This window comes from Balaenoptera ricei, chromosome 11, assembly GCF_028023285.1.
Source record: "Balaenoptera ricei isolate mBalRic1 chromosome 11, mBalRic1.hap2, whole genome shotgun sequence".
In the NCBI taxonomy this organism is placed as follows: Eukaryota; Metazoa; Chordata; class Mammalia; order Artiodactyla; family Balaenopteridae; genus Balaenoptera; species Balaenoptera ricei.
The window spans coordinates 105,826,965-105,842,941 of record NC_082649.1 but is presented as its reverse complement, the minus strand read 5'-3'; the positions used below and the strand labels follow the sequence as shown (position 1 = coordinate 105,842,941).

Genomic DNA, 15,977 nt, shown 5'->3' with positions numbered 1-15,977 from the left:
CGGCGCTGATTGGCCAGTGGCGGGCGGAGGGGCGGGGCGAGTGACGGCCACGCAGACCAATGGGCGTGCGCGCGCCGCCGCCGCCGCCGCCGCCGCCGCCCGCGCGGCCCTGAGGAGCCCAGGCGGCTGCGGAGCGGCGACGCGGCACCATGGGCCGGCTGCTGAGGGCCGCGGGGAAGACGCCGCTGCTGCCGCTGCCGCTGCCGCTGTTGCTGCTGTTGGCCGGAGGTGAGCGGGCGGCGGCGGGCGCGCGCTGGGCAGCTCCGCGCCAACAAAGGGCCGCGCGGTCTCGGCGGGCGGCGGGGCGGGGCGGCCGTCCGCGCTCCGGGCGCTGCCGACGGCGCGGGGCGGGGGCCCGCGGTGCGTGTCCGGGCGACATAGGGCCGCGGGGCCCCGGACTGTGGTGACGGCCGCGGGGGGCGAGCGCGGTGCCGGCACGTGCGCGGAGGTGACGGCAGGTGTGAAGGCGAGGGGGGGGGCGCGGGGAGACAGGCCACGGCCACGGAGCGGCGTGTGCGGGGCGGGTCGCACGAGGACGTGGCCTGGCAGCGCGGCGAGCCCTCCGGGGCGGGGGGAGCGTTGGGGGGGTGTGCCCGCGCGCATGTGTGTGCACGTGTGTGCATGCGCGTACGGTCCCGCCCGCCCGCCCGCCCGCCGGGTGCCTGCATTGGCTCCCGTCCAGCGGACTCGTCCCGCGGCGCTCCCCGCGTAGGCAGCCCGCGGGCTCGTGGTGCACACGTGTGTGTGTGTGTGTGTGTGTGTGTGTGTGTGTCCCGGCTCCGGGGGTGGGGGGTGGGGTCTCTGCTTGATGGTGGCAGCAGAGCAGCCACTGCCCTGGGCTGTGGTGCAAAATCCCGGGGAAGGGCCACTGCCCCTGAGCGCGTCCCTGCGCCCAGCTCAGCGAGGGGACGCCTTCTGCACCGTCAGTCCGGGATGAGTAAGGACCCAGGTGATGTGCATGAGAAACGGCATCCGTGTTTGTCTCAGACGCTGCCCCACCTCTGTCCTTGCGTACCTTCAGTCCTCTTTGGAAGAAGGTGGGGCTCACCAAATAAGTACCGCTTGTCCACTCTTTCTCTGTGTGGCAGCCACCCCAGAACTGGCCAGCGAAGTGAGTCAGGACCATGCCCAGCTGTTAACGGTGCCTCTTCCTGGCTAGCCACGGATCACCGTGGGCAGCTTGGCTCCGTCTACCCCCCCTCCCGCCTCCGCCCCCGGGGCGCGCTCTCCATGTGCCTGTTATCACCCCCGTGCTTGGGTGGCATGTGTCCAGCAGCGTGTCTCCCTTGCGCACCATAGTGTGGGCACCCTGCAAGGACACACAAGCCAGGTGTGTGTGGTAGGTTGGTGGTGCTGGACCATTTCTGTTGTAGCTGCCACTCCAGGGTGCGGGCCACGTGACAGATGCTGCCGGGCAGCTCCCAAATGGGTGTCTGCCAAGGGCTGAGGGATCCCTGGACTTCAGAGCTGCTGATTAGGGGAAGGGTGGGGTGGGCTGATGGTGGAAATCAGAGAAGGGTGTTGGGATCAGGAGCAGATTGCAGGGGAGGTAAAACATGGGGATTATTGAGAGGCCTTGTTTTCCCCACCCCCTTAAGATATAAGCCTGCTTCGTTCGCCTCTTTCTGAGTTCGTTTGGGTCAGATTTTCAGTTCTTTGAGGCTGATCCCGGAATCCTTTTCATGTGCCTTCTTTTTCTCTCCTTTCCACTGGGAGTGATAGAAGTAGCAGAAAATTACAGGTGCTAGAGGGAAAAAAAAAAATCACAAGGAGTGTAATTCTGAAAGTTAAAATCAGGTGGGGGTCTCAAGGCAGATTAGTCATTAAATGCGAAAGCAATTACACACAGAATGGTTAGGTCTCAGCTACTGTTTTGGTGGGTGAGCTTGAAAATAAGTAATCTCTCGTAATTACCTAAATAGTTACCCACTGTGAAAGCTTTTGAAAATATCAAGGTCTATATAAAAAAAAATAATCATCAGAGGGAAAAGTAACTTCAAGAAAATGGAAATGTTTATCGCAGAAAGAATGAAAAACCAGATTCCTCTTTTTCACACACAGCTTTTCAGCACAATTATCAGAACCTCTTTTAATTCCTATCAGACTGTTGGGAAAGATAGACAAGGACGGACTGTGGCAGGTGGAGGAGAGAGGTTGAGAGAATGGGGACCCCGCCTAAGTCATGCAGATGGTCGGGAATAGACCCAGCGAATTCGCCGGACCACAGTGCGCTGCGCAGAGAACTTCACCGACTGAAAAGTATTTTATCCCCAGAGGTGGGAAGTCAACAGGACTGCTGGTCAGACTTCCCCTGAGAGGGCACATGCAGGTTCCTTGCGGTCCGGGCTGGTCTGGTCAGCAGGACCGAGGCCCACACGGCTGCGACTCCTCCTCTCCCATCACACCTCGGTTCAGCTCGCAGAGACACCTGTTGGGTTTTGACGAGGCAAAGTGTGTTTGATCCTCCAGCGGTTTTGTGGAGGGTAAACTTCCAAGAATTCTTAAAAGTCAATTGTGCTTTTCTAAAACGGCTTAAGTAATGTCTTTCCCAGTAGGTGGATAAGGAGCTTCTCCTCTTGGCCGTCTCAAAGACGGCTGCTCTGGTGCCCTGGGAACCTGTACAGTTTTTGTTATTTAATTATTTCTCATCAATTGAGTTTTTTCTTCCTGGACTGCATGAGTTTTTCCAGATTACTGTCTTGTAGAATTTGGTTCCTCCAACCCTGAGCATACCAAGTCTGAAAGTAGACCTGTTGTATCAGCTGGTATTTTATATAAAACTTGGATTACGTTTTCCAAACAGTGGTTATTTCCCCGAGGGCAGAGGCTGTCTTGTGCTCATTTCTGCGTCTCCAGAGAGGGCCTGGCGCAGTACGTGGCACAGAATAGGAACTCAGGGGGGCCGCATTCCTCTGAGCAGTGGAAGTCTGATGCAGACGTTGGCTCCAGTAAGGTACTGCCGCCTGCCTGAAACCAAAGTAGATCCTAATTGGCATCATATCTGATTGGCAATATTATATGATTCTAACTTTCTAAAAATTAGAAAATAGCTCTTAACCTGAGTACAGTTGATCGACGAACTATTTCCAAACATAGGGTCCGTGCAGAAATAGAAATAAAAGGGCTTCTTTGTGAAATGTAGGGGGCCACTTTACCAACGTGAGGTCTTTCAGGAGAGGAGCCACCCTATGGTTTGGGTTTCTCGTGGGACCCTGAGCAGAGTGCTGGGAGGAGAGGGTGTCTTCAGTCTTCAGGTCTGGCCTCTTTCCTTGCTCCTTAAATCCTGTGAGGCGTCCGTGCCATCCTGGGTACTCTCTTCCTTACCTATCCTTTGGAAGAAGGGCACATAAAGAGGAGCTTTCTGGTCTTCCTTCACGGAGCGTCTGCAGGACCTTTTAGTGAGGAGAAACCAGCTAATTACAGTGCTTCTGTGGGCTGGTTGTTGGACCTTAGTCTCATGAGGCCTCAGTTATCTCATCTGTAAAAGCAGAGGGGGTTGATTTATTCGCTCTCAAACATGTCTTGAGCTCCTGTGACATTTCAGCGACTGTCGAGGCCCCGGCAGGACAAAGGTGAAGCTGACACAGGACGCTCGACTCCGTGCTCACTGCTGAGTGAGGGAGGCTGTAAGGTGGTCTGTTACAGTTCAGCGAGGAAGTGCTGTGATGTGTCCAGAGGCGATGGTAGTGGTGGGTGCCCAGCTGAGACCCGAGGGGCCGGGGCGGCTGCTCCGAGCTGAGGGTGGAAGCAGGAGTAGGAGTTAGGCGGGTGGGTGCAGGCGACCTTACGCGTCACCAGCTTCTTGTTAAAGGCTGTTCGAGACTCTGATGCCGTCTATGTTTCTTCCCATTAGTCCTAGTTTTTTCCTTGAAGTCACATAGAATAACTGATCTTTATTATTCACATCAACCTTTTGTTTTAATGCCTTTGAAGATATCATTATTGTTCTTAAGCATTCTCTTCGTGGCCGAGAGTGTCCCGGTTCTCTATCCTTCGTGATACTTATGATTGTAGACTGCAGTGTGCTTTTTGCAGTGCAGTTTATACGCTGCATGGAGCTGACCACTGGGTGGCCACTGGGTGGCCTTTGCGGGCTGGAGGAATTCTTGTCTTGCTCTACAGATGAGGAGACCAGGGTGCCGGTGGGGCAGACGCTCTCCTGGAGTCATTCAGCCGGGAAGCCAGGGCGCTTTCCTGCGCCACACGCTCTTGCTGTGTCTGATCTCAAGACCTATTTAATCCTCTTCAGCACACTTGTTATTTTGTTACGCCCGTTTCCCTCTACCCCGGACTGCTTTCCTTAAGAAGTGTATTCGTGGTCCTGTGTTGTCCAACTGGTGCGTAGTGTACGAAGGCTCCGTCCCCCCCAGACACGTTCTCTGTTTTTGAGTTCTCAGAAACTCATTTCTCAGTCTGAAAAGCCCTTGTCTTCCTTAGTGGCCACTCATTGTGCGGGCACCCGCCAAGCTTAGGGTTTACTACTTCATAAGGTGCTTATAAGGATTAAAATTCAGATAACGCTTACAAAGCATTTAGCACGTGGCACCAATAGTGTTATCGTTTATTTTTATTATTAAACATCACTAAAAATTTCTATGAACTGCTCTTCAGCCACGTCATAGTGCGCTATAGGCGCAGAGTAGGAAATAAGTCCTGAAATTCCCTCTTTCCTGCATCATTGAATGTTAGTTTTGGAAAAGAAAATTTGGAGGTCATTTCACCCACTTTCCTCATTTTTCGGATGAGGAGACTGAGACCCAACTTTCTGGAAGACTTAACAGCAAGTTAGTGATATTTGTGTAATTAGTAATGATGTTGTGAAACCAGCAAAGAGGACTGTTTCCTGTTCTTAGTGAATGGGAGTGAGAGAGAAGGAAAAAAGATGCCCTTTATTTTATTGTTTTTTGTTTGTTTGTTTTGTAAATTAGGAGAGAGGGGTCCAAGATTCCAAACAGACGTATCATTACCAGCTCTGGATGAGTTTGACCTGTGACCTCACATGGTTTTTTTTTGTTTTTTTTTAATATTTATTTATTTGGTTGTGCTGGGTCTTAGTTGAGGCAGGCGGGCTCCTTAGTTGCAGCTCGTAGGCTCCTTAGTTGTGGCTTGAGGACTCCTTAGTTGTGGCTCACCTGCTCCTTAGTTGCAGCACCTGGGCTCCTTAGTTGTGGCATATGAAATCTTAGTTGTGGCATGCACGTGGGATCTAGTTCCCTGGCCAGGGATTGAACCCAGGCCCCCTGCTTTGGGAACACAAAGTCTTAACCACTGCGCCACCAGGAAGTCCCTCACATGGTCTTAAAGACTGTGTGTTGCTGAAACACAGATCACATTCTTAATGCAGTTTTGGAAAATGTTCAGCCTAGGATAGGAGCCTGCAGAACAGTGTGCCCACAAGGTCCAGGGAAGCAGGGCCTCTTCTCCGCTGCCCTGCACCCACACAGCGTGGTGGAGAGTGGGTACTCGGCAAATGTTTCCTCCCTCTCTCCCGCCCATCTCCCCGTCTCCCCTTTGCCCCTGCTACAGGGAAGGAAGGCTAAGCAGTTTGGCCTTTTGGAGATGAGTACAGCATCTCAGAATCCCCTCGCAGCCCCCTGGCGTCAGGAGTGTCCCCGAAGCCCCGCCCTCACCCCTGGGCTCTTGGCTGTTGGAGATGGGTCTCAACCCTGTGCCGCCCTTCCTTCTTAACCACCGGCTTTCATGTCTGTGCAGGAGCATCCCTGGTCACGTGTGCAGCCGGGTCCGAGGAGCCTGGCCCGGAGGGCCTCACCTCCACCTCCCTGCTGGACCTCCTGCTGCCCACTGGCCTGGAGCCGCTGGACTCGGAGGAGCCCAGCGAGGCCATGGGACTGGGGGCTGGCCTGGGAGCCCCTGGCTCTGGCTTCGCCAGCGAAGAGAGCGAAGAGTCCCGCATCCTGCAGCCGCCGCAGTACTTCTGGGAAGAGGAGGAGGTGCTGAACGACTCTAGTCTGGACCTGGGACCCACTGCAGGTAGCGCTCTCCCCTAAGATGTGTGCTGCTCACAGCCGCCAAGAGGCCTGGCACAATGCCAAACAGCCCTTTCCTCGGCCAGATCATCTCCTCTCCCTCCCGACCCGCTTTCACCCTCTGCTGTCCACCTGCACCTCAAAGCCAGGTCTCTGGGCTCTGAGGGTCTTACTGGCCCAGGAGGCCCTTTTTACTTTTGTAATATTTACTTCTGTGCTCATATAATTCAGTGTAATGCTTATAGGCTGTGAGGTAAAGAATGTTATTCCTGTCTTAAACGTCAGAAAACCGAGGCTGAGAGAGGTGAAAGCACACCTGAGGTCATACAGCTGTCGAGATGATCAGTCCTGATTCAAGCCTAGGTCTGTCCAAGGTCTCGGGTTTTGTTTGTTTTTTCCCCCTTCTGTGCTGTATTGTCTCTGTTTAAGGTTCCCGGAGGTCAGCAGATCCCGTGTCCCTCCTTGGGTCTCAGAGCCCCACAAGGCATTCTAGGTGCCCTTCCCTCGGCCCTGCACCAGAGCTGGGGTCTGGCTCACAGAGCAAGCCCGAGGCCTGGAGCAGCGGCGCACGCAGCTGTGGGCTGGTTGCAGGTGCAGCAGAGCGTGCTTGCCGTGCTTCCAGCTACGGCAGCTGTGCGAACGTTCTTGGCCGGCAGGAGCCCGTTTTTAAGCACTGGACTGTCAAACTGTGTGTGCACGTGCCTGGGGGTGGGCTGTTCCAGAATTTAGCACTGACTTTCCTTTTTCAAATACATAGTATTTTGGATTTATGTTCTGTAATTACGAAAATAATACATGAAGACTGTAGAAAACATGACAAATACAAAAACAACACAAGGAAGAAAACCCACCCATGACATCACAACTGAAAGATAATTAATGCTAGTAGTTTGGGGTACATCCGTCTAGTCTCTCTTATATGCAAATGGGAATCATTTTTTCCACTTAAAATATTTCTTAAATTTATTTTCACATCATTAACTATTCTTTTGTAACTTGGTTTTCAGTGACTGCCTAGTGTTTCTTCGTGTGGATCATGACCCTCAGTATGAGACGGTTCCCTGTATTGACTATTCAGTTTGTTTCCAGTTTTAACGATGCTACAAGTATCTCTATATATTTTTGCACTTTTCTGGTTGTTCCTTAGGATAAATTTCTAGAGTAAAATTGCTAGGTCTAAAGATGTATCAATGAGCATCCCACCCAGAAACAGAAGACACAGTCAAACTAAGGTAATCCAGGGAGGTTGTGGTTTGTTTTTTTGTTTGTTTTTTGACAGATCCTCCTCAGGTTTATTTGTACCAATAGCACAGGAGGACACCAGCCCCGTGCAGACAGCAGCCCACAGGTCACACCAGTCCTTCTGTCCTCACATTGGCAGATAAAGGCCTCCATTCTGTAGCCTTTGTGGGGGCCTGGGCACCCTTGGGAGCCGGAGCTGGAGCCGCAGCTGCACCTGCCGCTGCAGCCTTGGCCTGGGACTTTGGCCAGCAGAGCCTGAGACCCTTGGCGATGTGGGCACGAGCACGTTTCCCGAGCTTGGGGTGAGCAGTGTAGGCAAGTTGACTGAGCTTGCGGGCGCGGCCCTTTGGGATCTTGGACTTGACCTCCTTGGGCTTTACGAGAGCCTTGATAGCCTCAGCAGTGCACTCATGGCCTTGGCGTTGTTGGCCTGCATCTTCTTCTGGCCCTTCTTGTTGTGCTTCTTGGCAAAGTGTGTGTTCCTCAGGAACTTGGGGTCCACCCCCTTAAGAGATTTGTATCGTTGTGATCGGGGTTTCTTGATGCCGTTTCTGTGGCATTTTCGGGACTGGTTGTGCGTGGTGTGGTTCTCGGGCTTGGCCATGTTTGCACTGGGGCCCGCGGATCCCGAAGCGCCTGGGGCCAGAAGAGACCAAGGAGGTTTATTTATAGACCAGTGGACTTACCAGGGGATGGCAAACCCAGAGGAGTTCAGGGCTGCCAGCAGAGGAGCGCTCAGCGCCCCACACCCAAGGGACAAAGAAAGGGACAGATGACAGGAGCCCGTGAGGACAGAGGGATGGGGAGCAGTGGTCCTGACACGAGCAGTGAGGCGACGGGGAAGAAAGTGGAAGATAGATGCCCGTCCTCTGGCTCCTCCCGTCTCCTGCCAGGGTCCCCGTTGCTCTCCTTCCCCTGCCTCTGTGGAGGAGTCCGGTCAGGAAGCAGGGATGTGGCCCGGTTCATGTGATTCACTGGGTCGGTCCCCGGGCAGAGGATGGGGTGGAGAAGGGTGGGGAGTGCGCCTGGGAGTGGGGTGTATCTGACACAGAGGATGGGAATCTTTGCACAGGCGCTTGTTCAGTATTTCCCAGGTGACCTCCAGAAAGGTTGCTCCAGTTTGCGTACCCGTCAGAGAGGGAAATGAGTGCCAGATTTTGACCCCTTCCCATCACTGAATTTTGTCACTTGGAGATTTTTGTCAATTTGATAGGCAAAATTATAATAGCCTTTGATTACTAGTAAATTTTAACTGAAGCATGTGTAAGTGAAACCCATACACACTGAATATATTATATTCATTGTGACCATTTATCGTTTTTTTTTATTTGAAGCAAGTGCAGTTAAGAGCAAGCTTTGGAGTTGGGCAGATTCCAAAGTTCCAGCACTACTATTCAATAGCTATGTGATATTTGGCAGGTAACAACCTAAGACTCAGTTTTGTCTTGTAGGAAATAGTATCACAGTGTCGTGAGGTTTAAATGCAATAGTACGTTTAAAGTGCTTAACACATCGTTAAGTACTCTGAAAATATTAGCTGTTATTATTACTTTTCCTTTTTTTTCTATTGAGGCTTTAATTTTTTTTATCACAGTACAAATCTTCTTATAAAGAGGATACTAACCTTTTCTTTGACAAAAATAGAAAAATTTTTTCCAGTTTAGTAATTAATTTTATTTTTATTATAGTAATATTTGACATACATAAGTGAAGAGTTTTATAAGCTTTGACAACCTTTCTTTTGGAATGTTTTTATGTGTTTTTCTTTATGTTTAGAAAAGCCTTTCCCTCCATGAGATAGATGCTCCTTTATTTCTTGTATTCTTTTTCAGCTTAAATTTTACTTGTAACTCTTTCTGCCAGCTGTCGTCTGTTTGCGCTGTGGTGTAGGGTGATGATCGAGCTCATCTCCCCGGAGAGCAGGCCTATAGCTACAGCAGCGTTCCTGATAAATCTGTCCTCTCCTCGTTGAAAAGAAGTGCACTTTCCCCTCGCGCTAGACAGTGCTGTGTACTGGGGTCTTCCCTTTTGTCCATACTCTTGGGATTTTAGTGTGAGGGTAGCCGTCGTCGTTCGAGAGCCTCGGTCTGGAGGCAGCAGCTGTGCGCCGCCTGTCCTCGGATCACAGTGGGGTGCTCCTGGGCCTGGACGGGCTCCGTTTAGTCTGCCCACTGCCCCACCCCCGTGCGTCCCCCCTTCTTTTTCTCTCACGTCGTTTCTCTTCTCCCAGTGGCTTCTCTGGGGCTCACTGAGTGTGACCAGGTCCTCATGCCAGCTCCATGCGGGTGTGTTTCCTGTGTCTGCTGTTCACGCCTGATGGTTGGGGATGTGCATGCCCTGGTGAGGGGGGCGGGGAGGGCTCCGTCTTCGCTCCTTTCCTGCTGCTCTGTTTGCCCACCGTCCTGCCCTTTCCTCAGCTCAGTCTTCTCCAACACCCCGAGGAGATGTGTGCAGAAAGGGGGCCAGGGAATAAAGGCCAAACGTCTTAGCGCTGCAGAAAACGCCCTTGACAGTCTAGCCCAGCCTTACCCCCGGCCCCATCTCCTCCCCTCCTGCAACTGCGTCGTCTCATTAGCCTGTTGTCCGCCCTGCATGGCAGACGTGGGACTGATGCACAGGGCCGCTAAGTGCTTTGCCCAAGGTCACCGCTGGTGCGCGATGGGGCTGCATTGAGAATCAGTGTTCTCTTACTGACAGTGGCTCAGGCCCATCCCCCAAGCCCACGACGCCCTTACACCCTGTCCCACCTGCTGAGCGTGTTCCTCTCCACCCCGACTGCCTGCTGGGCTGTGTCCTGCTTCAGCACTTATCTGGAGAGCTGCGGCCTCTGAGAGGCTCTTCCAGCTCCCCAGGTGACGGGGCCACTGCAGGTGGCTGGGCTGGTGGTGCCCTGGCCCAGGGGCTGAAGTCCAGTCTGTGTACCTCTCACCAGGCCCTGGGCTGGATGGAAGGCACACCTTTTCCTAATTCATCCGCCAGTGGGGACGTCCCTGTGCTGGCGACGGCCCTGAGGTCAGCCTGCTCATTCCTGCCTCCGTCTTCTCACAGCACCCGACGCTGTGCTCTGAGGACGCGACAGAGGCCGAGTGTTCGGGCTGTGGGGCTGGTGTGTACAGGAAGGGACCCTGTGTGCCCCTCCTCCCGCCCTCTGCCCCCAACCCGGGAAGTCAGAGGCTTCCCGCCAGGGGTCTCGGAGGAAGGAGGGCATCGCTCGTGGCGTTTGCTGCTCAGGTCGGGGGGACAAAGAGAGAGGCCTGCAAAGGGCCTGCCAGGGTGGGGAGTCTGCCCAGAGTTCAGTGCCAACCTAACAGGCCCCTGGGGACGGGGGTCGCTCCGTGCAGCAGTGGCTGTGAGAGCTGGGGGCCGTGCTGCCGACGGTCCAGCCTCGGGGCGGGTCCTTTAATAATGAGGACATCCGACCTGGGAATTGAATGCCGAGTTGCGCCAGGCGCCAAGTCAGGTGTTGTAGAGTGTTCCCTCCTTTAATCTTCAGAGAAACAGTTAAGTCTGTATTGTTACTCCCATTGGACCAGTGGACAAACTGAGGCTTGTGGAGTTTGGGTAACAGCTCCATGAGCGTAAGAACCAGAATTCAAACCCGAGTTGTCAGACTCCAGAGCCTTGGCTCTTTCTGTTGTGTTGCCTCTCAGTTCAGCAGTTTTACTAGAGACCAGCAGTAACGTCTTAGGTTTTGTGTCGGAGTTACCGCCATTTTTTCATAGCGTTTTCTCTTTGCTTAGCTCACCGAACTTCACAGCCGCTCTGTGGGGTCAGCAAGGCAGCAGTTACTGTCTTTGCTTCACACGTGGTGAAACTGAGGCCAAGAAAGCTTGTTAGCTTTGCCCAAGGTCACACGGCTTGTGTGCGGCAGAGCTGAGTCTGGATCAGGGCCTCCCGAGCAGGTCTTGCCCTGAGAGCACATGGGTGGTGTGTGTCAGAGAGGAACCAGTGCCTCTGATTGTCACTGGAGCTCTGTTCTGCGTCTCATTCTAGTTCGTTGGGCCTGGAAGAACTGGAGCTGGCGCCTTCTCCTCCTGTAGCAGCAATCCTTGGGGGCCCGACGGCAGAGCAGCTGCCTGGCCAGTGATGAGGGCCGTGACCTTGTGTGGGTCCCTTTTCTAATCTTGCCTTCAGTCTCCTCATCTGAAAGTGAGACCGTGGGAGTGATAGATTGAAGTCTTTTCCAGCTTTAAAATATTATGATTCTCTGACATTTCGGGTGGGAAGAGTGGTGTCTACAAAGTAGGGAAAAGAAGTGGAACATAAATCACCACTCTGCCAGCTAATCCAGCCAGCCTGAAGCCTGATCAGTTAATTCATGGAAAACTGTTAGTGACTAGGAAACTGTTAGTGACTAGGAATAGTTTCCCAGGTTACCTCTCCATCTCAAAACTGTCCTGCTGCCGCCTCACCCCTTTCGCTTTCCAGTCTCCTTAGTAACATTCTCTGCATGCAGCTTTCATCTTCCTAGTGAGCAAGCTAATTAGTGTTCTACAGGACAAGAGATAACTCTTTGGGGTTGGCACGTTCTAGAAACCCAACTCAAACAGGCCCGCAGACCTGTGTGAGAGAGGGGTGTGTATCGGCTTGTAAGGGATCGGTTTCCAGCCCAGGCAGGTGGGGTCCAGGTGTTGAAACGGCGTCAGAAGCTGTCTCAGCCCATCGTGCTTTGCGTCCCCTCGTCGGTTCACTCTTAGGCGGTCGTTCTGTGTGGTAGCTGAGCGAGGCCCTCCATCACTCTGCTCTCATCCTCCTGTCACTTAGCAGCCCCAGCACTTCTGGGGAAGACTCAGGTGGAGGCTCGTTGGTCTGGTCTAATCTGGGTCCCAAGCCCCCTGAAGCCAGGGGGTACGGCCCCACACTCCGGGACCAAGAAGAGGGGAGGAGGGCCCCCCAGAGGAGAATCAAGGTGCCATTAACAGAAAGGGGGATGAAATGATGCCCTTGAGTAGGGACATTCCTAAGTGCTTATGTTTCCTCAGTCATTGTCACATACAGTTCTTTTTTCCCTCACGGCGACCTGATGCAGCCTTAAAAGCAGCCTGAGTATTACTGTCTCATGGCAGAGGCGACTGGCTTAGGGAGGTTTATGGGTGGTTTGAGGTTGTGCAGGTGAGTGATGGCAGAGCGGCTCTCAGCTCTGAGGTCTCTGCTTCAGGACCCGCTCCTTCTCTGTGTGAGCTCCTCCCTCACAGCACTTCAGTTACTGTTCGCCTGGAGTGAATTTGTGGAAACCAGATCATCAGAGCAGCTGTCTGCTGGGGTGTGGAAATGGTTTCAGTACAGCGGTCTTGTTGGGTCATATCTGTTATGCAATGATTTGACCTTCCGGGTCACTGCCCACACTTCAGGCATGTTTCCTGACGGTAGCACTTCACCTGGACACCAAAAAAAGAAAGGAAACGAAAAAAGCCCCATATTTTTGTTTTACGCTAGTAGTATCATTGTATGAAAATCAGAAACATGCAACAAGTTAAAAAAAAAAAAATTCATAACCCCATCATCAACCCAGAGTTTGGGAACAGTAACATTTTGGTGTGTCTCTTACTGGACTTTCTACCCATATAGAAAACAGATAAAATATGCCTTTATGAAAAATGGAATTCGAGGGTACTGATCTTGCGGTTTCACTTACGCACATCTTTCCCAGGCAGTAGACACAGTTCTCCAGCCTCAGCTTTGAGGCCGAATTGGCATCCCAAGTGTGGACGGGCTGCCCCCTGCCATGTGAAAGCAGGATTGTCCCATGAGCTGTGCCCTGACGGGAATCCTTGACACTGAATCATCATGAGCTTCCTTAATTGTTTCCTTAGAGTGCGTTTCTAGAAGACAAGTGACAGGATCAGGATGTTTGTCTTCACAGCTTTTTTTTTTTATTTTTAGGTAGAGCCTAGCAACATGTGTTTTTTTACTTTTTTTTTTTTTTTTTGGTTTATTTATTTATTTATTTATTTATTTATGGCTGTGTTGGGTCTTCGTTTCTGTGCGAGGGCTTTCTCTAGTTGTGGCAAGTGGGGGCCACTCTTCATTGCGGTGCGCGGGCCTCTCATTATCGTGGCCTCTCTTGTTGCGGAGCACAGGCTCCAGACTCGCAGGCTCAGTAATTGTGGCTCACGGGCCCAGCTGCTCTGCGGCATGTGGGATCTTCCCAGACCAGGGCTCGAACCCGTGTCCCCTGCATTGGCAGGCAGATTCTCAACCACTGCGCCACCAGGGAAGCCCTTCACAGCTTTTTGTTCATGCTTTCCCCTCCAGACTGTGGCCCGATTTCTGTTCCCATCAGCAGCAGGTGGAGTGCCTGTTCCCGCGCTCACCCGGTACCGAGTATGGTCCTTAAATGCACTCCTATGTTGTCAGGTTGGTAGTCCAAAAGGTTTATCATCTGGTTTAATTTACGTTTCTTTGATGACTACTGAGGTTGACCATTAAAAAGTCATGTTTAATTTACTGAAAGCTTCCCTTGCACCTCTGTTTTATACAAATCTATTGTGAATTTTGTGAATGTTTTTGTAAATATTAACACTCAGTTGAATAACTGGCTTGCGTGTTGCACTCAGGGGACAATTTTCAGTGATTTGACATTAACCTAAAGGGATGTTTAAAGTGATCTTTCAAGGCCAGTGGCCCTGATGCCTGTTTTAATTCCTTGTCTTAAAGAGAGGAATCAGTTCATTACCGTTTCAGCTGAGGCCGAAGGTCACATGAGAGGATGGCCACCCTGGAAGGCAGAAATAACATCCAGTGCAACCTTGACAAAAAGTGAAAAAGACCTACAAAACTGGGGTGAAGTATTAGGAGGAAAAAAATGCGACATGATCTATTTAGGGAACAAAAACCAGCACTGTAGTGAGATTAAGAGAAAAACAAAAAGGCCTAGACGCAGCTTAAGTGCCGACGCTGGGTGAGTTAAGAGATCTTCCTTTACCCTCTGATCTGTTAGCCTCCGGTTCGTCAATCGTGTTCAGTGTTTAACAGTCCCTTCACCAGACATTTACTGCATGCCTACTCTTTTGATTTCATGACCACCCTTAAAACTGGCAAATCCAGAATTTTCACAAGAGGAGATAAATGACAAGGGGAAGGGTTGAGAATAAGGAATAATTACGGTTATGTAGCCCCAGGAAAAGAAGGCTAAACTGGGGCAACTAAGAGAATATGTAGGGATTTTTCCCCCTGAGGAAGATGCTTCCCAGGTTCTCCTCATTTAGCAGATAAAACAGAAATGGGCTTAAGTTGTAAGCGAACCATCCCAGTTGGATTTAAGGAAATTGGGGAGAAAAAAAGCCAATGACACAGAAATGTCTCCCTAAGGAGGCCAAGACATGTTCTTGAAGAAGATTGCAGCCCATCTTTCTAGACGTTGTCTAAAAATTCCCTTCTGAATAATTTGCCCTTATGCGTACATACATAGTATGTATACATATTATGTATACATACATACATAATTCTGCCATTTACAGTCTGTACAATTTTATTTGTGTTGGAATAAAGATAAATAAGAAATTCGCTCTATTGAGTCACCATTAAAGTAACTTATAGCAATGCCATCATGCCTCGGCCAAGGGCCAAGGCCCGTCAGGGAACCTCCCAGGTTCTTCTGCTGTCAGGACCCTGGACTCCTCGGGGTCCCGCCGCAACTACACCTGAGCACACACCGGTGTGCCTGGCTGTGTGCTGAGCTCTGGGATGCAGAACCTGCAGGTGACTTTCAGGGGAGGAAAGAGTGCCTCTGTGGGCCCAGGGTTGTGCATCCCTTATGTCATTCATTTTAGCCTCACGTTCCAGAGCGGTGGCTTTGCGGAGCCCCCGGGCCGGTCACCCAGAATTCCAGCCCCGCTTGCAGAACTCTGAAGCTTGGCCTTGGCTCTTACATGTCACCCAGGCTGGTGACCGAAGCCCAGCTTCAGAGGATCGGGACCAAGGGGGTGATGCCGCTGCGTCAGCTGAAGCTAGCTCTGGCGCTGCCTGGCTGACCGGGAACGTGTCTTGAGAGACTGGCTTCGACCACACGAGAACCTGAGGTTGGCAGCTTTACAGCTGCAACAGGTCTGGGCCTCACCACGCAGAGCAAGTGTCATCCCTTCTCTGAGCTTTGCTCTGCATCTGTGAAAGCAGGGCTGTGGGCCTGCTGATGTCACAGGGCCCCACTCTGGAATGTGCAGGCCTGATGTTCCGAAGCGCTCTGGGGAAGGTGTCGTTTCCAGCGAAGCCACTTGGGGGTGCTGCTGCTCCCCGCACTGTTGGCCGGTGTTTCAGGCAGGGGAGCTAATGGGAGCGGGTGCGTTGGACGAGGTCCCAGGTGGGCCTCTGGTATCTCAGGGATAGTGAGGGCACCTGGTTGGCTGAGCCCCGGGCAGCTTGGCCACTCCTTGACCCTCCACCCTTTGAGGCCAAGCTGGAACCTCCGCCTGGGGGACCTGCTCTGTGAGGGACCTTTACTGTCTCTCCATTGCCTGCGCTGTGACCGCCCTCTGGGGCACAGGGACAGGCTTTGACTCGCTTTCAGGCTGTCTCGAACATGTCTCCTGGGCATCTCTGCCTGCTCACACCTGTGTCCAGATATGTGGTGTGTTTGTCCCTGACAGGCTGTTGGGGTTTGTGGAGCCCTACTCTGACGCCTGAAGCAGGTGGAAAAGGAGGGCAAAGCCTGGGCTCTTAGCAGGATGGAGCACCACTGTCCGTGTCCACGGGGCTGTCAGTGCACAGGACTCTGGTCCGGTGTCCAGGATTTGGGGCATCAGGCCATCC

At 52.3% G+C, this 15,977-nt stretch overlaps 1 protein-coding gene and 1 pseudogene across 2 annotated transcripts in view; one reads left to right on the top strand and one right to left on the bottom strand.

The window, feature by feature from the left end:
* Positions 1-102: 102 nt before the first annotated feature.
* PODXL2 (podocalyxin like 2) overlaps positions 103-15,977 on the top strand; it is a 32,866-nt gene continuing 16,991 nt past the window's right edge. For both annotated transcript variants that reach the window (XM_059940519.1, XM_059940518.1), the window contains exons 1-2: positions 103-228; positions 5,713-5,991. In XM_059940519.1, the coding sequence (XP_059796502.1) occupies positions 150-228; positions 5,713-5,991 (358 nt within the window). In that variant the 5' untranslated portion in view covers positions 103-149. The remainder of the gene's footprint in view (positions 229-5,712; positions 5,992-15,977) is intronic.
* LOC132374246 (large ribosomal subunit protein eL29-like) lies at positions 7,337-7,833 on the bottom strand (annotated as a pseudogene).